General features: G+C 35.9%; 1 protein-coding gene across 1 annotated transcript; it reads left to right on the top strand.

Annotated features, from left to right (window-relative positions):
- MTPAP (mitochondrial poly(A) polymerase) lies at positions 1–23,955 on the top strand. The gene is made up of 9 exons (XM_037510515.2): positions 1–183; positions 4,596–4,768; positions 5,281–5,514; positions 6,902–7,126; positions 9,466–9,677; positions 11,864–12,090; positions 18,688–18,780; positions 18,860–18,933; positions 20,521–23,955. Exons 1-9 carry the CDS (start codon positions 36–38, stop codon positions 20,884–20,886), a joined length of 1,752 nt encoding a protein of 583 aa, XP_037366412.1. The 5' UTR covers positions 1–35; the 3' UTR covers positions 20,887–23,955.
- The last annotated feature ends 2,903 nt before the right edge of the window (positions 23,956–26,858 follow it).

The following is a 26,858-nucleotide window of genomic DNA, read 5'->3' as shown; positions in this document are numbered from 1 at the left end:
CAGGTGCCCTTTCCTTTCGGCCTTTATAATTGATCATGGCGGCTCGCGGCATGGGGCTGTTGACCCGCCTGCCCCTGTGTCCTCAGCTAGGCCACGTCCAGCGGCCTATTCACAGGTTTCTTTGCTCCCCGGGAACTGCGGCCGCAGACGTCAGTAGAGAAGAGCAGGGGATCGTGGAGACAGGTGATGGCGCCGTGCCCTCGGTTTGCTCGGTAGCCTCAGTCCACCGCGGGCGAGGGAAGGGGAAAGAGACTGGGATCGCGGGCCAAGGAGTGGCCTGTGGATACGGCCCTGCAACCTTTGCAATAGGGTGAGGCTGTGTGCCGTCCTCCTTTGCTCTCACTAGGGCATCCAGGGGCGCCGCTGTTGCTAAGTGCTGCTGGTGGTGGTGGGTTGGGGTGTGGGGTGTGTCTGGCGTTTCTTTGGGGCGCTGTTGAGGTGCCCAATCATGAAGTTGTAGTGGTACACATTAGTTCAGCGTTTATATAAGTATTTGATTTTGATGTGTACAAGTTGTCGATGGAGGAGGCCTGATGGAGTGAAGCCTTGATGAGTAACCAGGATTCCCGCCTCCCAAGCAGGGGGCTGTGCCTGTGAAATTTACGGCCGTCTGCTTTATTCTTTTTGCCTTTTCTAGCAAAACCAACCTGGTAACAGATATGCATCAATTGCTACAGGCTCTTGTCTCACACCCTTTCTGAGTTTATATGCTTTGTGTATTGAGAAATCCGTTATCGAACCTTTCTTGTAACCTAAAAGCTTCCTAGTGTGTATGTTATTTACAGTTTTTGAAAACAGTCCAGCCAGAAGTGTATCGTTATGTCCATTTTGCTGATGTAGAAAGAGATTCAAAGAACTAAACTTGTGCGAGGTGACGGAACAGCTAATGTAGACCCCCAGGCAAGTTTGTTAAACAAAATGTGTTGATTTTTACCCTTTCTTGCTGTTAGTGTTAAGAGATGAAAGTATTTCTGGAAATAGTTCTAAAGGAGGCTAAACAAGTAAAATATTTCCCCCTGAAATAAATGATAAAAGTGCTTTCCTCATCACATTGCCTAAGTTTTCATTTTTGATATCATACACATATTAATAGGGAGTGAGAAATGTCACTAAATATGACATTTCTTCAAATACTGTTTGGATTGTTGTAGTATAAGCTGCCTCTGTTTAAAAAAAAAAAATCTCAAATAACCCTGACAATTTGAGTAATTTTGACAGTATTTTCATATGCTCTTTGAAGACTAAAACGCTAAAACAATTAAAGGAATTATTTTAACTTCCTTTTATAGAAACAGGCTAATCAAAGTGATTAGTTCAAATTTCCCTAGCTATTCAATAGCAAAGATCAGAATAAAACCTTTTGATTCCAAGGTTATACAATTCATTTACTACTGTTTGTGTCTTAGGAAATGTTTCATTTGTTATCATTAGGGTAAGATTACTGACTAAATAGTCAGAAACTACTGTGTGGCATAACAAGCAACAAAATCCTTGCTTGAATTTCTTTTCTATTTTTAAAGAGAGAAGGTAAGTATACCTGTGTGCTCTTAAAAGCATATACTTTTATAGTTGAAAGGAACTGGGGAAATATCCATGTTTTTCCTTAGTATGAGAACTCATTGCCAAAACATACCTTGTAACATTTTCTAGAAATAGACTTTTTCATAAATCAGCCTATTCCATTTTTGGCCTTACTCTAATGGTTGGAAAATGTTTATAATGAGCAAAAATGTACTAATTTTTTTTTTATATTGGTCTTTTGACATAGCTTTCATGTGAGTAATGGAAAGAGCTCTGATTTAACAATATGTAGTGTTTATTCTGGGTGCTTCTAGATACAGGTGATAGAAACTAACTCATATGGAAGGTATACCCACCCATATAAACAAACTTCAGAAGGAGATAGAGCTGCTTGAGAGTCAAGTAGATGGATGTGCTCATTGGAAGATATTTTCTTCAGCTTTTATTTGGTGGCTCATTATCTCAGATTCTTCTGGATAGGGATGTTGATATGGGGCAACATAACTACCATCATCTTTTTGTTCACATGCTTGTAGTCTTCTCTAGAGGGAAGAATAAAATCTTTTACCCAGGTTTGAAAAACTCTAATAAATATCTTTTGCTTGATCACATGAAAGAGAAGTTATCCAAAATTGTCTGATATCCCTTTCTATTTAATGGAGCTTAAGTATGGTGCCTTGGATAAGTACCTGTTTTGACAGCCCCAGAACAACCACTTTGAGTGATTTCTTTACCAGGTGTTTGTTGGTTCCAGAACAAGGGGGAACAGATGCCAGGCAGACAAACAACACTTAAGGTTTACATTTGGCTACCCAGCTTATTACTAGATGTCTGACTTAGTGCAATTTTTTTTTTTTTGTTAAATCAGTAATGATACCGGCCCTATCTCAAAAGGTTATTGTGTGATTCAGAAGAGAGTATATTTGTGGAGGTACTTGGAAAACTGTAAAGTGTTGCACAATGGAAGATTCTCTATTGTTTTTGAAGACTGAGTTATCATTAGTGTTTTCCCAGGCTGTAAATCCCTACTTTATCTAAATTCTAAATGTAGGATAGCATTTAGTCTTAATTTTTATATTAGTGTATGCATACCATGAGTTACATTCTTTCATATCTATTGAAGTAATAACAAATGTGGAAGAAATTCTTCTGTGAAGAGTCAGAAGTCTCCACAGACCTGAGCAAAATTGAAAGGATGAGTGGTGTTCTGTCAGACAGAAAAATGAAAACATTGAGAGTGCCTAGTTTATGTGATAGTATTGTGTGTACAGAGGATCATAAGTGAACCGTGAGGAAGGAGGAAATTGTAAAAGTTGACATTGAAGAAGATGGGACAAAGGTGCCAATAACCATATTCATGCTGTGTAGTTTAGACTTGATTTTGAATGTAGTAAGGATGCTACTAAAGGTTTCAGGCAGGGAAGCCATTAAGTCCTTAATAGAAATATTAAATTAGAAATATTTTATAAAGATCACTTTGTTAACAATGTGGAGAGTGACTTGAGGAGGGTGACGCTAGAGTGAATGAGAACTATTTAGGAATCAGACCATTGTGATATAGGCCTGAAGTAAGAGATTGAGGTTGAAGAATTGGTATCTGGAATGGAGATGAAGATAGGTGGTTAAGAGATGTGTTTTTAATATCAAGTAGGAAAGATACTCAGTGTTTCATCAGTTGTTGAATATGTGGAATAGGTCAGAGCCAAGTGTTCTCTTGTATGCCATTTGACTTGTTGATGTAAATGAATAGTGATTAGTGTAATTAACCCACATTTCTCTGTCCTATTCATTAGAATGTCTTGAAGTTTGCAAAAACTAAAGTACAGTGTGCTTGCTGTGTTTTCTTTTTCTTTTCTTTTTTTTTAAAAGATTTATTTATTTATATAAGAACCAGGGTACAGGCCAGATGCGTAGGAGGGTGAGAGAATTTACCAGAGACAGAGCAGGGAAAAGAACAGGCAGACTGACGAAATACACTGCTGAGGGGAGCAGCAGGCAAGACAGGAGAGGTCTGCTGCGCCATGTGGGATTCTCGCTGGCGCTGGGATTGAACCCGCACTGCAGAGGCTGCAGACAGCTTCAGTGCAGCGCTCAACTGCCTGTGCCACCAGGGAGGCCCCTGCTGTGTTTTCTTTATCCATCAATTTTATAACTTTTTGGAAAAAAAAAATAAGAATTTAATCTCTTTGAAATTTGTTGAGGTTTTGTTATCAGACATGGTGGTTTATAATTTCTAGGATCTGCCATCCCAGACTTCTAGAGGAAACACTTTAAGCCACTCAGCTAGAACTTAAATATGTTGGAGGGGAAAAAAAGGTTGCTAAATTCAGTGTTTGGCTCTTTGAACTTGAATCCTTTTTTTACACTATACTTATTTCACTTGTTGATTTTTTTTTTTTTGTGGCCAGTGGATTATTAATATTTCATTTTTGACTATCACAGTCCTTGTCGTAATTTCTTATGATTGTAAAACTACGACCGTGAAATAGTTTTTAAATGCAGGAAAAATACCCTCTATTTCTTTAGTAAAATTATCGTGAGCTCTTTATGAGCAACAACTAGGTTTTAAATTCTTTGATTTCCCTGTGACACAGAACACACGATAGTTGGTAGTTCATTCTTAGTTGTTTGAGCCAGATTATGACCCTTGACAAAAGGAAACCATAGCTTACATTAGTACATTAAACTTGTAAATTCATCTCATTACATTCAGGAATGTAATAATTTCTTTTGGACTTTGGAGTGTTACAATTTACACATATTTTGTGTATGCGTATAAAATAAGTGATTTACTTTCCTGGTTTTGCTTTTCAAATATTGTTGCACTCTTTTCAGGACTGTTCAGTGAATGTTTTAAATCAAACAGACGTGGAGAAATTTTTATGATAGTCACAGGAGAATGTTAAAATGAAAATTGAGAGTTGTATAGCTTCATCTTTAATAAGGAAGAGAAGAAAAGGCGGAATTAAGCTGAAGTTGATTTTCATCAGCTATAAAATCTTTACATACCTTACCAAAATAGGGTTTACATTTTGTGTGTGTGGGTGTTGAAAATATTTTTGTCTCATTCATAGGCTCTGAAGACAGGACCCCCTCAAGGAGATTCTCTGAGGTTCAAAAACAAAGACAAGAACAAGCACAGAGGACTGTTTTAATTCATTGCCCAAATAAAATCAGTGAAAAGAAGTTCCTCAAATATTTATCCCAACATGGAACTATTAATAATCATTTCTTCTATGAAAGCTTTGTAAGTATTTGAAAAAGCAATCTAATTTCACACTTTTGAAGGATAGAGGTCCCATGAGTTATTTTTTCCTCTGTTGCTTTTGGTTAGATTCTCTCTTGATAGCCTACATTTTTCTTGTCATTTCTTTAACAAAGTTTTTTTTTTTTTTAATATGAGAATAAAAATCCTTACAGGAGTATTACAGAATTAGAAGCAATTTATAATTGAATGATTCCATTATTTGAATACTGCAAATAGTTCGGTTATCTTAAAGAGAAAGGCCAATGAGAGGGAATCTTTGTTTTGCCTTTAATTTTCTTTTTTTGGGATTCTTTGGAGCTTTTCTTGACTGATATCACTTTATAGTATTTAACATTTTAATCTGCTTTTAATAATTAAAACCAATTTATGTTAAAGCACATCATTTGTAAATTTAAAAATTAATAATGATAATTGCTTTGAAATAGGTACTAAAATACTATGATAAGTATGGCACTTTGAAATATGTTCTTTTTCTTATGTTTTTGGCATAGGGTCTTTATGCTGTTGTAGAATTTTGTCAAAAGGAAAGTGTAGCTTCACTGCAGAATGTAGCTCGTACTCCAAGCATGGGCACAGAGGCCACAATTCCATTCAGATCACGTTTCTTCAATTTAAAGTTGAAGAATTCAACACACCAGACTGATGAACAGTCAAGTATACAATGCAGTAATCAGTCTCCTCCTTCAAGCAAGAAGCTTTTTGAATTACTTTGTTGTGCAGAAAGTGTAAGTTTATAGGTATACTTTTCTCATCTTTCAAAAATGTGTGTATGTATATATGACATTATTCTATATATTATGAAAACCTCAAACCACTGAATATGTTGGGTGAAAATGAAAGTAATCCTACCCTAATTACTTGCCCCCATACCCCATTTGTACACCTCAGAGGTAATTATATCTTCTGCTTTGAGAGGGGGTTGGCTTTGGACTATTCAGGTTTTCTTTCTGTTGTCAACAGAATGACATGCAATTGATCATGGCATTCTGTAAATTTTAAAATAATCTTGTTTTAAAATTTGCCTCTGCTCAATATTGTTTATATTTGTTTTAATTTTTCTTACTCAGATTTGTCAAAGATTTTTAACTAATTTGGTGGTCCTTTCAAAGAATTAGTTCAAGGTTTTATTTATCACAATGCTATTTTTTTGGTTTGATTTTTGTAATTGTTTAAACTTTGCTTCTAATGTTACATATCTTAAAATTTTTTCTTGAGTTGAATGGTTCAATTATTTTCAATATTGTTTATCAATAAGGAGTATTGTTTTTAAATCATTTGAGGGTAGGATTTTTATTTTAAATACTCCAGTACACAGTTTCAAAATGTGATCATTTAAATACCAGTCTTGTAGTGAATATATAGGATTGTTATTCTAAGGAACTGAGGGAACTTTGGTCTTCAGTACTTGAAACATTGCTTTTTTCTGCTGTTTTTTGCCTTTAATACTGGTTCTACCCTCCTCTCAACTTAGTTTGAAATGCCTAGGTTTGTGCTTGTTTTTCACCATCTCTTCTGGAGTATTTTACTATTTTCATTCCCTAAAACAATGCTTTGAAATCATTGCTTAAGAAAACTAATCATTTCAGTTCTAGTCAACTCTATTTTGCTAGTATCATCATTCCTCCGTGTTTTTTTTTTTTTTATAATTTTTTTTTAATCTTTTTTTTTCTTTTTTTAGATTTATTTATTTATTTATACAAGCACTGGGTACAGTCAGAAGCGCGGGAGGGTGAGAGAATTCACCAGAGCGGGGAGCAGAGCAGGCAGAGGGACCGAAGCACACTGCTGAGGGGAGCAGCGGGCGGCAGGAGAGGTCTGTGCGCCATGTGGGACCCTCCTCCGGTGGCCGGGGAGCAGCTGGGGATTGAACCGGCGCTGCAGAGGCTGCGGGCAGCTTCACAACCCAGCGCTCAACCGCTGTGCCTCCGGGGAGGCCCATTCCCCAGTGTTTTTTAAAGGGCATTTAAAAAAAATCTACTTCTAAGACTGAAGGGGAAAAAATAAATCTTTTGACGGAGGTTGCCAAAGCCATCATATCTCTAGAAGTAAGATAATTATGTTATATGACCTGTACATTTCCTGTATTTTGTGATTTTTGTTTTGGTCAGCTAGATAGATGATCAGCTGAGCACTCTTTTGAAGGAATTCCAGCTAACAGAGGAGAACACCAGGCTTCGATACCTCACCTGTTCTCTTATTGAAGATTTAGCAGCTGCGTATTTTCCAGACTGTGCAATCAAACCCTTTGGCTCTTCAGTGAATAGTTTTGGGAAATTAGGATGTGATTTGGATATGTTTTTGGATCTAGAAGAACCTGGAAAATTAAATACTCCCAAGGTAAATTATATTTCTTTATATCACTAAAGTTACCAGAAAAGTAAAGGACATCTTTGGTCTTAAGAAAATGATAGTTGTCGATTCCTAAATTTGGCAAACATTGTGAAAAGTCTATTTGAGATTGGTTATTTAGAATTGTGAAGTCTTTCTTTGTGTTGGCCTAACAAATGATCATTTTTTGATATGTGAATATTCTTTATGTACACAGTAAAATGGTTGATCTTTTCAAGATTTCAGAAGATTTTTGGTTAGGTCAGGGTTATTCAATTGTTTTATTCAAATTATTTATCTTAACTAATTTTTTAATCGGCATGTTCTAGTTACTGAAATATTTAAAAATCTAAATGATTTTGCTGATTTCTTCTTGAAATTCTTCTGATTTTTGTTTTAGTATTTAAAGGTTGTGTTTGCTATACATAGGTATATAGATAAATACTTGTTAACTCTTCATTTGGGCTTTTCATTTGTCATTAAATTATGTTCTTCCTCTGTAAATGCTTTTCCTTAAATGTTTTCTAAAAGATGACCACTTGCTGTATTTAATCCTTCCTTTTACTTCTTGGCACTTTGTTGGTCTCTCTTAATACTCCACCTTGATTTACAAATTCTCTGTGTGCTTGTTCAGCAGTGTGAGTTGAGGGCAGTTGAGAAAAATGTGGTCATCTCTGATGTGTTCTATAATACCACATAGAATATCCTGCGTACCAGATGACTTCCTAAGTTATTTACTAACTAAAGCAATGAATTTTCGTGATATTTTTAATGTCTGAAAGATACTTCTATATGAAATATATCTCCTGATTTACTGCAAATATCATTCTAACACAAAATCCTAAGCTAAGATCTGCCTTTGGTCTTTCATTTAGTTTTTTTTTTCTAATAGAGTTCTTTACTGTAGAGGATTTAGGTAACAGTAGTAAAACTTGGTGACTGACTCGTATGTCCTATTTTCAGTTATCTAAATTATTGGTTGATTTCTATTTTATCTTTATTAGAGGGCAAGGTTCTTACCTTCTGTGTTGTCTCTGTTTGCTACTGGCTTAACACTAGAATAATTAGGAAGAATATGCAATAATATTTTAAAAAATTTACCTGAAACTAGTGCAATAGGAATAGCAACACTAATAAATGTCGATTTGGCTATCTACGAAGAATTGTTACTTATTTGATAAAGAGAAGTAAATTTTGAGAGTCTTACTTTTGCTCATCATAGATAGTGTTTTTCATCATCTGCTGCTTCCATAATTACAGGGTCTTATTTCTGTATAAAATGTGTTTATCTAATTATCTCATGTGGTTCCTGCACTGTATGTCAGCCAGATTGTGCTAGATGATGCTTTGGTAATAAATAAGTCCCAGATTTCAATGGCTTAACATAGTTTATCTCTTGCCGAAGCCGTATGTTCAAGGTGGTCAGCAGAGACACTGTAGATACTATATCTTTCAAACACCCAGGCTAACCAAGGCTTCATTTCCACTTGTGCTTCTGCTATCACGGAGGCACTGGAAAGACAGAGTGAAGAATTGAATGCCAGTTCCTTAGCTTCTGCCTAGGAATGACTCCTAAAGCCTTTGCTCACATTTCACTGGTCAGAGCAAGTGACATGTAAATGTGTATGTGTTTGTATTTTAAAAACTTATGTAAATGTGTATGTGTTTGTATTTTAAAATAGAGGGACTAGGAAACCAAAAGTTATAAAGGTATTGTAACAAAGACGCTAAGCCAGATTTGGAAATTTTAGTGTTTTTAAGGAAATCCGTTATTATTCCCTTTAAAATAAAATTATCCATTTTTATTCCTTTTAATGTAAAATATTCTGTCTAGATGACAGAAATCAGTAGGCAAAAACATGTTTATTTATTTGGGGCATTGTTTGTATGCATGTCATATTTGTATATTTTTATTTATCCTGATTATAAATCTGCTTATACAGTCAATCTTCTATTGATGTGTACTATTTTTGTTTCTGTACTCCGTATTATGACTATTGTGGGTTTATAGCATTTATTACAGTATACTAGGGAAGAGCAGATGTGTGTTCCATAAATTTATAGATGCAGTGGTTTTACATATACTGCTAATTTATGATACATATTGTGGCATATGCTTTAATTATAAAAAGTCAAAGATTTTTATAAGTTAGCATTTTATATTCTGGAGGAAAAAAAGACAAGGACTTTTCAGTCTGTTTTTACCTGTGATTGAATAAAGAATTTTTATTTTCTGGTGTTTTGTTTTTGCCAGAAATTATTTAGAGCATTCTTTTAGAAATGTTTAAGAAATTCTTTGCTATGTAAAACTTCTATTTACTTGTAAAACTTACGTTTTTATTATTCAGACCTCAGGAAATTTTCTGATGGAATTTCAAGTGAAAAATGTTCCTTCGGACAGAATTGCAACCCAGAAGATCTTGTCTGTGATAGGAGAATGCCTTGACCACTTTGGCCCTGGTTGCGTGGGTGTACAAAAAATATTAAATGCTCGGTGTCCACTTGTGAGGTTCTCACACCAAGCCTCTGGATTTCAGTGTGATTTGACGACTAATAATAGGTATGGTCTCTTAAATTTATCATGTTAAATGTGAATATTATAGGATATTGACATAGTTTGTCTTGTACATATACAATGGCTTTGGCTCTTAAGACATGCTTAAAAATACCTTTTTAACAATTTGAACACTTGGATTAAAAAATAGGAACTATCTTTTGTTTTATTATGCCTGTTGGGTTTTTGATCTTCCTAAATAAAATGATAGGATTTTATGTTGAAATGTTAATCTTCTTAACTAATATCATCTAAGAAGAACTGTATTTTTTTTGTTCTTCCTTATATAGCCTGATAACAATGAAAATACCTATTTATGGTATAAGTCTTATGAGTATTCTTAGAAGGTGAGAAGAGCAACTTGAGTATGACCTCTGATCTCCAAATAGTCAACTTTGTGTACTGAACATGCAGTCTTTGCTTAGGTTAGAAAAATGTTTGCTTTAAAAAAAAAAAAAGGGTAAGGGCCTCCCCAGTGGCGCAGTGGTTAAGCACTGGGTTGTGAAGCTGCAGCACTGGTTCAATCCCCGGCTGCTCCCCGGTCACCGGAGGAGGGTCCCACATGGCACGCAGATCTCTCCTGCCGCCCGCTGCTCCCCTCAGCAGTGTACTTCGGTCCTTCTGCTTGCTCTGCTCCCCGCTCTGGCTCTGGTGAATTCTCTCACCCTCCTGCGCTTCTGACTGTACCCAGTGCTTGTATAAACAAATAAACAAACAAACAAACAAATAAATAAATAAATCTTTTTAAAAAAGGGTAAAAATAACAAGTTCTTTCATAACTCTGATACTTTTCTTTGGTTCGCAAGAAAATTCTCAAGAGGAAATGTTTTCCAGTTGAGTTTATTTCTTAACTAGTAATCTTGTGTGCATTTGATTTCACCGTATTATCTGTTAGATAACTATTAAGTAAAAATAGATCGATCCAGAAATCCAGTTTAGAGCAGTTTTGATTAAATTCATGTGTTCATTAACAAGTCAGTTCTAAGTATTGCTGAATTTCTTTCGTTGTATTAAAATAAATGAAAACATGTAAATGCTTTATCGTTAAATATATTTTCTATTTAGTATGCAAAATAGGACACAGTAACTTTTTCTCAATATTTCAATTTGGCTTTGGGGCAGGTTTTTGCTTCTAAAATTCATTTTCTTATATTGCTGTACATTGTTAATTTTTTACATCATATATGATTGTTAATTTTGGACTGTATTTGATTTCTCTCCTCAGCTTTAGTCCCCGTAATTCTCCCAACACCACAGCACCCATGATCCATCATCATAGTCCCTTGTGCTCTTTCCCCCATGTCTGACCCCCTTCTCTTGCCCTCCCTTGCTGTATGCCTCAGATCTAGGTCAGCTTGCCAGTTTTGTTGGGACAGATTTTTAAAAAATGTGTTTTAACTCGCTTTATATTTTTAAACTCTTGTAGTGTTTCTGTATATCAGCTGCCTTACACAATTTGGGTACCATGTGTTTCTAATTTATCATTTCTTGTATTCTTTTTAAATTCAAGAAGTGAATGCCATGGTGGGACTATATAGACATTTGAAGATGATACTGTTAGATGACTTTGTGCCCTCTATTGGTTCTTTTAGAAATTACAAAACTTTTGATCAATAGGAATTTAATTTAAAATTTTTTTGGATTACTAATTCTTTGCATTACACCATTATGACTAGAAAATATATTAAAAATAAACTCTAAAGTTTGATTTCTTAATAGGTGCTTGCTCTTCATGGATTTTGGTTTTTATAACTATTAGGCTTAAGTAATTTTGACTGAATTTTAAGACAGTTTATACTGTCTTGATAAAATGAAATGTTTTCCTCTATTCTTAGGCTAATTAACTTCTCCACCAGGACTAGAAAGCCAAGATTAGAAATTCTGATATAAAGCCTCCTTTTTATAAATGCATCTATATTTTTATTGATGTTAGAGAACCTTTTTTTTAGTGATTTTGTATAAGTTTTGATTATTAACCTTTTAAAACATCATTGTTAACATTTTTAAAGGATGTAATGGAAGTATTTAATAGTTAAGCATTCACATTACATTTTATATTATAAATAAGTAGTATTGGTTTTCTGAATATGTTCAGATCTATTAAGATATTTAGATATGTTTCCAGATATGTGCTTTATTCTACTCCTGGATCATAATTCAGAGGTTTGAAAACTTTTTTTTCTTTTTTGAAGTATTGCCTTGAAAAGTTCGGAACTCCTATATATATACGGTGCCCTGGACTCACGAGTGAGAGCCTTGGTGTTCAGTATTCGATGCTGGGCTCGAGCACATTCCTTAACAAGCAGTATTCCTGGAGCTTGGATTACAAATTTCTCCCTTACAATGATGGTCATTTTTTTTCTCCAGAGGAGATCACCCCCTATTCTTCCAACACTAGACTACCTAAAAACCCTAGCAGGTAAGAATAGAAGCAACCTCTCTATTTTCTCTTCCTTATGTTTTGAATCAACATAATTACTATGTGTTGTCAAAATCATGTGTGTTTGTGTAATATTCATCATTTGTCTTCTGTATTTTTAAAGCCCTGTGAATCTAAAATTTAAGTGCTTCTAATTTTTAAATGCCCACCAGGGGTCATGACAGCAGATTTGAGAAGCTGAGGTCTTTAGAATTCCTTCAGTCCTGTCATGTTTGTGTCAGTTTGCAAGCTTGTTAGCAACTGTCAGACAAACTGAAATCTCTCCCCTAGTTAACCAAACCTAAGATGATCTTTTTCAAAATTCCAGTTATAATTTTTGATTGACTCACAACTTCAGATATGGTTTTTCAGTTCTCATTCTATTTCCAGATTTGTATTAGAGATGGTAAAAATTGTTTCATGAAGTTTAAATAACCTAGATGTGTTTTTCAGTTAAAAGTTATAAGTGATCTTAGAATTGTTTTCAAATTAGCATGCAATTTAATTATATTGAAATTTTGATAGACTACTCTAGATACTACAGTGTTATAGTTGTAATTTCTAAATGGAAGATAATTAAAGGGTATGTCAAAATGTATATGTAATATTCTTTTATCTTTTCAGTCTTCTATATAATACTACCAGATAATTCTTTTAAAGGCATATCCTCAAATTTTTCCTGTTTAAAAAACACTGAAAGATTTAATTTCCAATAATAAAATTTCAAGCTGTTTATTTTTGCTTGCTGTTTAAGACCTTTATTTAGTCATACTTAGTTTTCTAGCACCTTCTCCCAGTAGTCATCCTCTTGTCTTCCCAAATTTCAGCCAATACTATGATTGTTCTCATAACTTTTCATCTTAGTTTCTTTGTTTACACTTTTTTCTGCCTGGAGTGTGCCTTCTCTTCTGTAAGCTCTATCTTGTATGCCAACTTCTTTTATTATCTAAATTAGAAGTCATCTCTTCCTTCCTGTTAAAAAATCCCCCCTGGTAAGCTTTTTGAGAGAAAAATCATGGACGGTTTGGAGTTTAGAAGCTAAGAAAGAATAAAGCTATAAAAAGGAGGAAGAACTGAGGCAAACTTATTGTAGAGGCTTGAGTACCCCTAACATTTGAATTGTTCAAATTAAGTTCTCATCTAACAGTGATGCCACTCATGCCAAAGTCAGATCCTTGGTGTTCCTGGCCTACTCTCCTTGCCTCCACTTGCTTCCCCCTAACCCATTTTAACTAACATAGGGATTTTCCAAAATTCATGTCTTTTGAATTCATCCTTCATTAGCTCCTATTATTTTTACAATTTCTGCCCTTTTTTAAAATTAAATGGATATTTGTTCCCATTTATGAGACAAAAAATTAAGTCTGGTGAAATAGCTATTCTACTTTCCCATTAGGAATGTGGATTATGTCTAAAATAAAGAATATGTAATAAGTACCATCCATGGTAATTTTTTTATAATTTTTATTTTAATTTTGCGGTTATAATTTTGTTCTCCATATGTACACACATTCCAGTTACCCTCCACCAAAACACCCATGCCAATATCCCCCTGCCTCTCTCATCCTGTTCCCTCAGGTAATCATTAACTTCTTTGACTTAGTCCAAGATTTATTCCTGCTATATTTTGCCTGTGTATGTTTTTGGTTATTTTATACGTCTACTGGTGAGTGAAATCATCTAATACCTATTTTTCATTTTCTGACTTGTTTTATTTAACATAATCACTGCAAAGTTGATCCATTTTGTTGCAAAGCCAATACTTAATCTTTTTTACATAGTTTTATAATGTTCCATTGGGTATATATTCTATAATTTCTTTTTATGTTCACTTGTTGAAGGGCATTTAGGTTAGTTCTATGACTTGATAATTATGGACAGTGCTGCTGTCTGCATATTAATAGATAAATATTTTTTAAAGATTTATTTATTATAGCTAAATTTTTAAAGATTTATTTATTATTTATGGATAGAAGAACTGGGGTACAGGCCAGAAGTGTGGGAGGTGAGGGAGGGGGTGAGAGGATTCACCAGAGACAGTGTGGGGAACAGAACAGGCAGATCTACAGAAATACACTGCTAAGGGGAGCAGCATGCGAAATAGGAGCGGTCTGCTGCACCATGTGGGTTAGCTCCTTGGCCAGGGATTGAACTCAGGCCATTGCCATGGTAGTGCTGAGTCTTAACCCCTATGCCACCTGGGAGGCCCCCTCGTTAAGTCTTTTCATATTAAAGGTTTCTTGTTTTTAGATAAGTACCTAATAGAGGTATTGCTGGATCATAAGGAATTTCCTTTTTTATTTTTTAAAGAAATCATATTTTTCAAAGAGACTGCACTAACTTGCATTGCCTCTTGCAGTCAATGAGAGTTTCTTTTTCATCACATCCCCACTAACACTTGTTGATTCCATTGTTTTTTATTCTCACAGGGATGAGAATCATTGTGAGCTCATTGTGGTTTGATTTGCATTTCCCATATAATAAGTAATGAACCATTTTTCATCTGACTGTCTTCTTTAGAAAAATATTTAGGTCCTTTGCCCATTTTATGATTGATTTGTTTTTTTGTTGTTGTTCTTGAGGTATATGAGAACTTGTACATTTTGGAGATTACCCCTTGTCAGATGTGTGATGTGCAAATATTTTCTGTACCACAGAGTGAACGGATCGCCAGACGCCAACCACCACTAGGGCACAGCAATCTTTTCTTCCTTTTAGATATAGAATTCAAGCTTTCCGTGATGAAAAATTATCATCAGAAATAAAATTAACAGTCAAACGATTGAAAGAGGGCCTCCCCTGGTGGCGCAGTGGTTGAGCGCTGGGCTGCAAAGCTGCCCGCAGCCTCTGCAGCACCAGTTTGATCCCAGGCTGATGGCGAGGGTCCCACATGACATGCAGACCTCTCCTGCTGTGCCCGCTGCTCCCCTCAGCAGTGTATTTCATCTGCCTGTTCTGCTCCCTGCTCTGTCTCTGGTGGATTCTCTCATCCTCCTGCGCTTCTGACTGTATCCAGTGCTTGTATAAATAAATAAATAAATCTTTAAAAAAAAAAAAAAAAAAAGGTTGAAAGAGAATCCTTAAAAAAGAAATAATGATTGAAGGATATTAAAAGATCAATAGTGGAAATAAATTCTGGAGAAAGCTATGGAAGCAAAATAGATCAAATGGGATATCAAATCAGTGACCTTGAGGATGATAATGCACAATGAATTTAGGTAGAAGAAGAAAGATATGAAGAGAAACAAAATGCAGAAACACTTTTGAGAATTATCTAACTCCATAAGGAAGGGCAATATAAAAATAATGATAGAAGGAGAAGAGAGAGCGAAGTGAGCAGAGAACTCATTTAAATAAATAATAGAGGGGAACTTCCCAAACCTGGAGAAGGAATTAAATATGGAAATAATAATCAAAACAGTATGGTAGTGGGACAAGAAACAGATTACACAGAAGAACAGAATAGAATGGTATTGGGTAGTTTTCCTCCTTTTTCAATTTTCCTTGAAGAGTTTGAGTAGGATAGGTAGTAGGTACTCTTTGAAGTTTTAGTAGAATTCACTGCAGAAAACATCTGGTCCTGGGCTTTTGTTTATAGGGAGACTTATTACTCTCCTTCAGCACTTGTAATTGAGCTGTTTAAGCTGTCTGAGCCCAATTTAGTCATTTCAGTCCATTTATTTTTGGGGTGATAATTGATACATGCTGTTTTACATATATTGATAATACATGTTGTTATATTTTTCTGTTTCTTTTTCCATTCTCTCTGTTCTTTCTGGATGCTTTCCCTAGTGATTCTGTTACTTTCTTTTTTTTTTCATTGGTGGGCTTCAATTCTGGATTTTTTAATTTTTCAAACTCTGTTACTTATGCTTCCTAGTTTTTTAAATTTATTTTTTACATCACTGTTCATTTTTAAACAATATTTGCTCCCCCCACTTCCAGTGTAGTCCCCATAAAATTTCCTTCACCAATGCACCTGTGCACCATCACCACAGTCCCCTGTGCTCCTCCCTCTGCTCCCTCTCCCTCCTCCTCCCCTGCAGGGTGTCTCTGATTTATAATTGTCTGTTTTTCTTTTGTTGTGTTTTGTATTGTTATTTTTTTACACTTATGTCTTAATTGGTTCCCCTATATTCCTCCTGTAAGTGAAACCATCCAATATTTTTCTTTTTCCTCTGACTTATTTCACTGAGCATAATTCCTTCTAGCTCCATCCGTGTTGCTGCGAATGGCATGAGTTTATCTTTTTTGATTGCTGAGTAATATTCCTGTGTGTGTGTGTGTGTGTGTGTGTGTGTGTGTGTGTGTGGCACACACACATATATACACATATACCATATCTTGATCCAGTCATCTATTTTCAGGCATTTGGGTTAAACCTGGAAACAACCCATATACTTCCTAAGTTTAATCTGTGGCCCCATACTAATGTACATGGCTCAAAATAAAAACAGTGAAAATAATTTTGAATATTCTGATTAATCAGCTGACTGACTTGAGTGTTACTATACAATCATTTGTACAATCATTTTCTTCTAGTCTCATTTGATAATACATATAAAGGCTATTGATTTATATATTTTCAGAGAAAATTATTCATTTGTTGCTTGTTTCTTTATTAGTTAAAGGCAGTATGAATTCCTGGAATACCATCCAGCTCTACTAGGAGTTTGTAAACTATTTTATGAACCTAGAATTAGTTCTGAACATTTTAGCATTATGCTTGGGGCTCTTTGTGATTTTCCTTTTGTTTCTCTTACTTTCATTCTGTCCTGTATGCAGATGAGGAGCTTTAACACTCTTAACTCCTTGATGGTCCTCACATTCTTGTGCCTTTGCCTGAAACCACCACCTTCTTCCTCCCTCTTTTCACACGAAACACTTCTTAATAAGAAGCTGGGGAAAAAAGAAAACCACCCCAGTTGAACATCTCATTTGTTAGATCTTTCTTTGCTGTTAGATCTTTCTTGAGCTCTTCTGGGGCAGGCTCTGATTCGTCTTTGCATCTTTCATTCCTAGCATAGTATTAGGTCCATAGTTCAGTTAGTGGATTTCAGCTGGACATTTTAAACTTGTAAGCTGAGCTTGATGGTGACTTTCATGTTTAGATTACTTTTGAATTTTTGTTGCATTGCATTTTATTATAATCTCTACTACTTTCCTGAAAGTACTTTTCCCTGAAAGAACATAAAGTCTCTTATTTTCTTGGGCTTTCCGGTTTCTTTTTTGGCTTTTGTTATCTTTTGTGCTTAGTGCTTTTTTTTTTTTTTTTAAAGATTTATTTATTTATTTATACAAGTACTGGGTACAGTCAGAAGCGCGGGAGGATGAGAGAATTCACCAGAGGCAGAGCAGGGAGACCAGATGAAATTTACTGAAATACACTGCTAAGGGAAGCAGCCGGTGAGACAAGAGAGGTCTGCTGCACCACTGTATGTGGGTTAGCTCCCTAGTGGGGGATCGGACTCAGGCCATAGCAGTGACAGGGCTGAGACAGGGCCACCAGAGAGGCCACCAGAGAGGGCCCGGGGAGAGGGGGTGCGGATAATAATGAATAGGGCAATGCCTTTTGTAGTCCCAGACTTGGGGAGTAGATAGCATGCATGTGCTCGAAATGCAGTCAGATAAGTGCTGATGGAGTGCCAACTTGGAGCTAGGAGTGCGTTCAGGATGAGATGACCTTTGATTAGATTTTTGAAAAGTGGGGATTTGCCTGCATGTTGTACAGTGGAAGGTAGACTAGGCAAGGGATTTCATGGTGGCTATATCATTGTCAATAATTAGGGAAATGATTAACTCTAAAGCTAGAAATACTATTAGAATACTTATACAGAATATGGGTCCATTTGTTGTAGTGAATTACCTGTGGTTTTTTTGAAAACTCTTAGAGCGTACATTTTGCGTTTTGAATGAATTGTTGAAAATAAATGCATTAAAGGAGGGGGTAGGAATGGAAATGGAGCTATAAATCAAATATTATTCATCAGAAGTAGTACAAAGATTTGAATTGGTGAAAGATGGGAACTATCTGCATTTTCATTTATAACTAAAAAAACTTAGTACTTCAAAAGATAAATTATGAATCATTTGTTGTAGACAATTCTGGTATGCTAAAGTAAATGTAATATCAATTCTTTTTTAAAATTTTTTATTTATATATTTTTAAAAATTTATTTATGCATGCAAGAATGGGGTTACAGGCCAGAGATGTGGGGAGGGGGGTGAAAGGATTCACCAGAGACAGAGTGAGGAATAGAACAGGCAGAATGACTGAAATACACTGCTGAGGGGAGCAGCAGGTGAGACAGGAGAGGTCTGCTGCGCCATGTGGGTTGCTTCCTGGGCAGGAATCGAACCTGTGCTGCAATGGCTGTGGTTAGCTTCATAGGTTGTGTCTTAACCCCTTGCGCCACCAGGAGGGCCCCAATATCAATTCTTTTTTTTAATGTCGTTTTTAATGCTGTTAACTGCAAGTATATATAATATTAATAATGGGACACATTGATCTAATAACTGATTTATCTAATTATAGATTTTTTGAAGTAGGGAATATGTTTGAAATATAATGTGAGATATTTTTCATTTATGTTTAAGATGCAGAAGATAAATGTATAATAGAAGGCCACAACTGTACATTTACTTGTGACTTGAATAGAATTAAACCTTCCAGAAACACAGAAACGCTAGGTAGGTGGTTTTTTTCATTGTTCCCTTTTTGGGTAGAAATAGACTTTATTCTTACTTTCCTTGTTTTATTTTCTTACAGAATTACTACTAAAAGAATTTTTTGAGTATTTTGGAAATTTTGCTTTCAATAAAAATTCCATAAATATTAGACAGGTAAGTAGTATTTTAGTATTTGGTTATTAGGTATGTGGTCTTCTACTGTATTAATATTTAATTTGTTTAGTTTTAAAACCACTAATATGCTATTGCATTTCACTCCTGCAATAATAGATAGTAGTAAGGAAATTGATTGCTAATGGAACTATATAACTTGACTAGGGATGTCATCTAGGTACATGGAAGAACAAAAGTCAGCTCTTTTAACATCTAATACTGTATCTTTCAAAATGTGGACTATAGTCTGAAAAGTTTCCTGAAAGGCACAATTTTACATATAGATCTTCTTAAATTGGATTTGTGTTCCTGTGGGGAAAATTGAATACATAGTCCCAAAGATAAATTTTAGTAATTCCCTCAATTTGAGCCCTTAGAATTTGTATAGGCAGGTGAATTAGTGATTTTTTCCATCTGAGTAGATGGAGTGCTAGACACTTTTTTCTTAGAAAAAAGTCAAAAACAAAATTTGTTTACAAGCGGGGTGAGGGCGGTGGGATGCTTGAGATAGTTCTCGTTTGGAATAACTCTTTCTAGAATTTGGATGCATAGTTTCAACCCTTATATGATTAGCTTCATAAACTACACACAGATATTCTTTTTGTTGTATTTTAAAGTCTCCTTTATTTTATTCATTCCTAACTTTTATCCTATTCATGGAGCTTTTCTTTTAAAAATAAAAGGCTTAGGGGGAAGGGACATAGAATTCTGGAATGCATCTAGAAGAAAAAGATCACCAAACATGGGAAGTTTATCCTCTTTGTACTCTTAACCCATGGGGCTCAGAGATGACAGACAGACAGGACCCATGCTGGGTGGTGGCATGAGAGAAATTGGGGGGTAAATGGGTGCTGCTCACATTGGAGAATCCTGACCTTTGATTTTAAAATATTTAAGTAATATTTGTGATAGCATTTGAAAGAGGAAATGATTATATAGGCCAATGGATCTCAGCTGTTCATATGGAGTCATTAACCTTTTGTATCTATGAGATGTTGTCTTACCTGGCAGAACCTTAAGTTGGATCTTTAGTAATATAGTAAGAAACTTTTAATGTTTTAAGGTGAGAGATAAATAATCCTTTGTTCCTTCCCTTCCTGATTTTATACTTAGAAAGCATTAATTACTGTTTTTCATTGAAGAATTCTTTTTGTTTCTATTTCCACTGTAATATGTTTTTAGCAAGTCTCAAAAATAAGTGTATCTTTGTCTTATTTTCTTCCATTTTTCTTTTTCATTTTTTTCTTTCCCAGACCTATCTTATTAGATAAGTTAGGTTATTTAAAAAGTGTTTTTATTGACTGACATGCTTAGAGATAGCTCTAAGCAGTGAAATCATCATCCATAGCTCATAAACCTATTTGATATTTCTTTGAAGAATACTCAAACAACTGCAGTGGTAAAAAAGTCAATCAGAAGCTCATACAAAAACGTAACATGCATATACACCCAGACCTTTTAGGAATGAAATTGTTTACTCTGTAAAATTGATGCTGGTATGTTTTTGCTATTTTATTAAATCAAAGTGATCTTACATCTTAACCCTTCATCTATTTTTACTTTTTTTTTTCTTGTAATAATCTATAGGGAAAGGAACAAAACAAGCCTGAATCTTCTCCTCTGCACATTCAGAATCCTTTTGAAACTTCTCTTAATATCAGCAAAAATGTAAGTCAAAGCCAGCTGCAGAAATTTGTAGATTTGGCCAGAGAAAGTGCCTGGATTTTACATCAGGAAGATAAAGATCGTCCTTCCCCATCAAGCAATCAGCCCTGGGGTCTGGCAGCCTTGCTACTACCTTCTATAGCAAATAATATGTCTTTTGCTAAGAAGAAAAAGAAGAAGCCTGCAAGTGAAAGAATTAAAAACTTGTTGGAATCCATAAAAGGTAGTAAAAGTATAGAAAATTCCACACACCCTCATGGGAAAAGAACAGTTAATACTCAAGCTTAATGAGGCTACTTCTTTGCTTTAACTGGTTTTATCCTACTAAGAAGAACTGTTCTGAAACTTTGATATATCTCAATTTTCATCGGATATCACTTTTCACAATCTTATCAGTGGACCTCTTTACCTGGTTCAGAGTTATGGGATATTTTTGATCTCATCAGTGTTATAACCAATGGTAGCTTATTAAAATGGCCTCTGCAAAAAACAAGTAAAAGAAGATTGGAATATACTTTAAATAGATAAACTATCTAGAGTGAACTGTAAAAATCAGTTTTAGAATCAAACCATTATGATATACACATCAGTCCCTGAGTGGAAATCATTTTAAAAGATTTCTGTAAATAACCAGGCAACGAATACAATAAAACTTGAAAATTTGGTAGTGTTCTTTAATATGTATTTTTATATACTTCAAAGAAAGTACTCGTTCACATATTAATTAAAACAGCTTGTTCCTGATTTCCAAAAATGTTAATGTTTTGAGACACTTCAGTCACTACTTCTAGGTTTTGTAAGCTAGAAATATAAAAATATTAGTACATTGTATTTTTAAGTAGTTACATTTTTATTTTCAAAAATAAAACCCTATTTCTACTAAAATCCAATATTCCCAATCTTCTCTCATCTCTTTTGGTAATTCTCTTTTCCCGATAGGAAATAGATACTGAGATATGATTTCCTTTACGTTCCCTGTGGAGTCACTTTCAGTTTAAGGAGCAAATAGCATAGTGCTTGAAAACGCAGACATAAGCCAGACTGTCTTCATGGTAAGTCATTCAGTCTCTCTGGCCCTGGTTGTTTCAGCTCTGAAATGGGGATGATAATAGTGTCTACTTCAACATGTTGTTGTACAGTTAAGTGAAGTGTATGGGAAAGTGCTAGTTCAAGAGTCTGGCACAGGGTACATATAGCCCATTGGTATAATTCCTGGAATTATTACACATATTTAGGGAATTAAAGAATTGACCAAACACATTTTAGGACCAAACACATTTCTTCTTAAAGAAGATCCCTCTTTAGAAAAAAAAAGAGTTCTAGAATGACTTTTCTTCTGCTGTGATTTACCACTTACTACTTCTTCCATTTGCTCTAGGACTATTGTCAGGTGAAAGCAGAATCAGATTATTGTAAGTCATTTCATATTTCTGGAAATTCTTTGGCCTTAAAAGTGTGGCTGTGTTTAATTCCTTACAGCTTACTGGTGGTATAGTAAGGAAAGGCACGTTTGCATGTATAACTTAAACCAATATAGTGACCATCTGCAGATAAGACAACCAAGCAACCAAGCAGGAGCAGCTTGTCCAGGTAGCAGCTCTCCAGAGTTTGACATTCCATTGGCTGATAGCTGTCTGTGTCTCAACTTAGTCTTTCAGGAAACAGAGGAGTAGAACCATCAAAATGTTACAGACAGGAAAAACCATTTCTGGCTGAGGTAATCAGAAAAGGCTTTGTGGAATATGATAGGGTAGGCATTGAAGTGATAGTGGGTAGACAGACGGGCACAGGCACTGTCATTCAGGGGAAAGAGCACAGTGGAAATAGCTTGTTTGGATAACTTGCAAATTATTCAGACTGGCTGAGATTTTGTGTTTTACTCTGATACGCAGCAGAGTCAAGGTTGAGTGAAACTGGAAAGGACTGCCAGTGACAAGAAAATTAAATATATTTTCAGTAGTAAACCATTGAAAGTTTGTGTAAAAGTGAATTCATAAAAATTGAAAACAGTGCTTTTGGGTGATTTATCTATCAAGACAAACTAGTTTTGGATCACTACTCTTTTATTTTTTAACAAATTTTGAGTACTATAGGTCCTGGCATTAAGCTAGTTTAAATTTGGCTATGAAATTTTCCACAAAGTTTCAGAAACTGACTTTCATATACCTCAGTTTTTGTTCTCAATATTTAACAAGGAAGAAAGGTCAGTAATCTCTACGAAATATCTTGTCATGACAGATAGTTTCATGTAAAGTCTTCATAATGAGAAATTCTTTGCAATTTATACTTGGAAAGGAATGAAAAACATGATGAGAAATCACTTTTCACCTTGGTATGATGTTGGAAAATTTATTTTAAATACTTAAAAGACTTATTTTGGTTTCCACTCTGAGTTCAATTACTTGTGGACACATATTCCAAAGAATATAAACATTATAACATTCCTCTGGAATTCCCATGGAGCAACTCCCAGAAAATGTCTATTTTAGATAGCACCTTTAATCTAATTCTGTGATACAGAATATATAAAATCACAAATTATTTAAAAATGCACTATTGGTATTTTAAAGTGTGAATCCTGGTATTCTCTGTATGTGTGTGTGTGTCCACCCATTTTTTTAAGCACTTTGTGGAGTCAAAGCTAGATTAAGGACATAAGTTTTCTGAACTATTTTTATTTTTTTAAAAGACTTATTTATGCGTACAAGAACTGGGGTATAGGCCAGAAGTGCGGGGGATGACAGGATTCACCAGAGACAGAATGGGGAACAGAACAGGTGGATTGACTGAAATACACTGCTGAGGGGAGCAGCAGGCGAGACAGGAGAGGTCTGCTGCGCCATGTGAGTCACCTCCCTGGCCAGCCAGGGATTAAACTTGTGTGGGGCTGTAGTGGCTACATTGGGTATGGATAGCTTCATAGTGCTGGGACTTAGCCCCTTGCGCTACCAGGGAGGCCCTCAAACTTTTTACATCAATACATTACCATTTTGTTAAATAAAGATTTATTTATTTATGCATACAGGAGCTGGGGTACAGGCCAGAGATGCAGGGGATGAGAGGATTCACCAGAGACAGAGTGAGGAACAGAACAGGCAGACTGAGTGAAATACACTGCTAAGGGGAGCAGCGGGTGAGTCAGGAGATCTTCTGCGCCATGTGGGTTGCTCCCTGGCTGGCCGGGCATTGAACTTGTGCTGCAGAGGCTTCGGATTGCTTCATAGTGTGGTGCTTAACCCCTTGCGCCACCAGGGAGGCCCCATTACCGTTCTTTTTTTCACAGAAAGATGCAAACTTTTAGAATGTGGTATGACTTTTTTTTTAAAAGATTTATTTTATGCATAAAAGAGCTGGGTTACAGGCCAGAGGTGTGGGGGGGGGGGGGACGGGTGAGAGGATTCACCAGAGACAGTGTGGGGGAACAGAACAGGCAGATTGACTAAGTACATTGCTGAGGGGAGCAGTGGGTGAGTCAGGAGAGGTCTGCTGTGCCATGTGGGTTGCTCCCTGGCTGCAGGGGGCTTGAACTCGTGCTGCAGAGGCTGTGAACAGCTTCATAGTTTGCGTCTTAACCCCTTGTGCCATCAGGAAGGCCCCATGGTATGATATTTTAATGAGTATCAGAAAGCTGTATATAACGTGGAGCAGTGAATTGTTGCAATATGAAGAATACATAATATGGTAAAATACCACATTTGGAATGGGCCGTGTCTAAATTAATAACGATAAATTACAGGTTGTTATTTTTTTCTATGTTTATTTCGAAGCATGACACAATGAACTTTTCTATAATGGATGTTGTCTAATAAAATGGAGCAAATTAACAAAAAGATTACAGATTAGGTTTGTTTCATATTCTGTGCCACCACAGATCCTTTAACTTGCTAAACTTGTTAGGTACAATGAAATGAAAGTCTTACATTTTGGAAACTTTCCCTATACAGAGTTATGAGTACATAGGTTGCATTAATGCAAATTCGTAATTAGAATTTTAATTTCTCTTTGCTAAGTTTACACATGGGCTGATAGTGCTGTGAAATATCATATTGCCAATTTCAGAACTCAAAAACTGTCTCAAATGATAGTAAAAAATGGGTTATGAAGCTGTTTGATGTCTTATTAAAGACTGAAACTCAAAACCTGATTTTTTTACTCTAATAGTAGTAGTAGTAGTCTATAAATACACAAATCGACACAATGCCCCAGGTGCATCTTGGTTGTTTTTTTTTTTTTAAAGATTTATTTATTTATGTATACAAGAGCTGGGGTACAGGCCAGAGATGCGGGGGCTGAGAGGATTCACCAGAGACAGAGTGGGGAACAGAACAGGCAGACTGACCGAAGTACACCACTGAGGGGAACAGCGGGCGAGTCAGGAGAGGTCTGCTAGCCATGTGGGTTGCTCCTTGGCCAACTGGGGATGGAACTCGTGCTACAGAGGCCACGGATTGCTTTATAGTGCGGTGCTTAACCCCTTTGGCCACCAGGGAGGCTCCTACATCTTGTTTTTTTTCTTTAACAAGTTCGTTCTAGTGATTTAGAAAAGCATTTTGTTAATGATTTATGTGATAATATCCCTTTTCCCCTCCAATTTAATAATAATGAACTCTACAAGTCTATATTAGGTAAAACAAAGATACATTATAGCTGTTTAAATGGACAATAAACAGTAAAAGTGGCCAAGCTAACCAATAATTCTATGAATCTGTTTAGAGAATTTTGAATATAGACAAAAGTAAACTGAAGTATAATGAACTTACATAAATTTCAATGCCTGTTTCAACAATTAACTCATGACAAATTATGTTTACAGCCCCGTCTAGTTATCCCCTTCTCTATTCGGCAACTTCCAGTCATTCTGCCACTTCATCTGTAAATGCAGTATATCATTATCTTCAAAAGATAAGGAGTTTTTTCCTAACACCAACCTCTATCAAACCTAAATGGAACTGACAGTTCTTTAATACTCCATCCAGTTAGTATTCAAGTTTGTCCTGTTGTTTCAAGGATGTCACAATTGTTTTTTCTCAAGCGCATTTGCTTGAATCATGCTCCAATTGTCCTAATATTTGTGATTGGTTGGTCTGTTTCTGAAGTCTCTTGAATCTTTGTTTCTACTTCTTTCTCTCTGCCCACCTTGGATTTTATTGAAGATACTGTGTTGTCTGTCTTATGGAGTTAGCCCACAACATGGATTGTGCTGATTTTGTCAGCACATGTGACTGTGCATTGGAGTCATTCAGCAACACTTAATGACTCTTTCTGTTTTCCATGATGCTGATTTTTCTCCTAATATGCCTAGTTACTGTTATTTTGTATGTTGATATGTGTATTATAAATAATAGATTATTTGAGGGAGGGAGGAGGATGTTAATCTTCCTTCATAATGGCTTTAGTTTTGCTTCTGGAAGATGGATGAGTAGTATACACAGTTCTATATCACCTTAATCTAGAAAGGACTTGAGATTTTGAAGTTAGATTCAATTGCAGATTCTAGTTCATCTTTACCCTGAGTGTAACCCAGTCCAAACCCAGGAATGTGTACCATGGCCCCTTCTTGGTAGGTCCTGAACTGTAGTTTTTGTCCCCAGTTCCTCTGGTCTTTTGAAAGCTCTGCTCATCTTTGAATTGCCTCATCAGCACATGTGCCAAGCGGGAAAACTGCTCTTTATGTTAGGCTCACCTGGAAAGTCTACAGTCCTTTTTCACTCCCTTGTTAGCACGGACGCTTTTCAGCTTCTGCTGTGTTTTGCCCTATTTTTCTGGTTGTTTTCAGCAAGAGTTAGTGTATATTACCTAGTTTGCCATTATGGGAAACTGTTGAGTTCAAACTGTTGATTCCAGCTTCCAATCCCATCCCTATATAACAAATATATTTTGTATATGTATATATTTTATTTTATTTTAAAGATTTATTTATTTATTTGTACCAGTACTGGGTACAGTCAGAAGCGCGGGAGAGTGAGAGAACTCACCAGAACCAGAGCAGGGAACAGAACAGACAGACGGACAAAATACACTGCTGAGGGGAGCAGCGGGTGGCAGGAGAGGTCTGCGCACCAGGTGGGACCCTCGCCCGGTGGCGGGGGATCGAACCTGCGCTGCAGAGGCTGCAGGCAGCTTCGCAGCCCAGCACTCAACCGCTGTGCCACCGGGGAGGCCCATATGTGTATATTTTAATCTCACAGGAATTATGTATAGCATTCATTTGGTTTGCTTCCTTGTAAAGAGCTTTCAGCTGATTTCTCAGTTGCCAGTGT

Source organism: Talpa occidentalis, unplaced genomic scaffold, assembly GCF_014898055.3.
Source record: "Talpa occidentalis isolate TD23 unplaced genomic scaffold, MPIMG_talOcc4v2.1 talOcc4.14, whole genome shotgun sequence".
NCBI lineage: Eukaryota > Metazoa > Chordata > Mammalia > Eulipotyphla > Talpidae > Talpa > Talpa occidentalis.
Note: the sequence above shows the minus strand (reverse complement) of the source record. Positions and strands in the feature narration are given on the sequence as shown.

What these genes read in the sequence shown, in the direction of transcription:
- MTPAP (XM_037510515.2), top strand. Translation starts at nt 36, where the DNA reads ATGGCGGCTCGCGGCATGGGGCTGTTGACCCGCCTGCCCCTGTGTCCT. An exon ending in GATTTGACGACTAATAATAG is followed by an intron (nt 9,678 to 11,863) that starts GTATGGTCTCTT and finishes TCTTTTTTGAAG; the next exon opens with TATTGCCTTGAAAAGTTCGG. An exon ending in ATTCCATAAATATTAGACAG is followed by an intron (nt 18,934 to 20,520) that starts GTAAGTAGTATT and finishes AATAATCTATAG; the next exon opens with GGAAAGGAACAAAACAAGCC.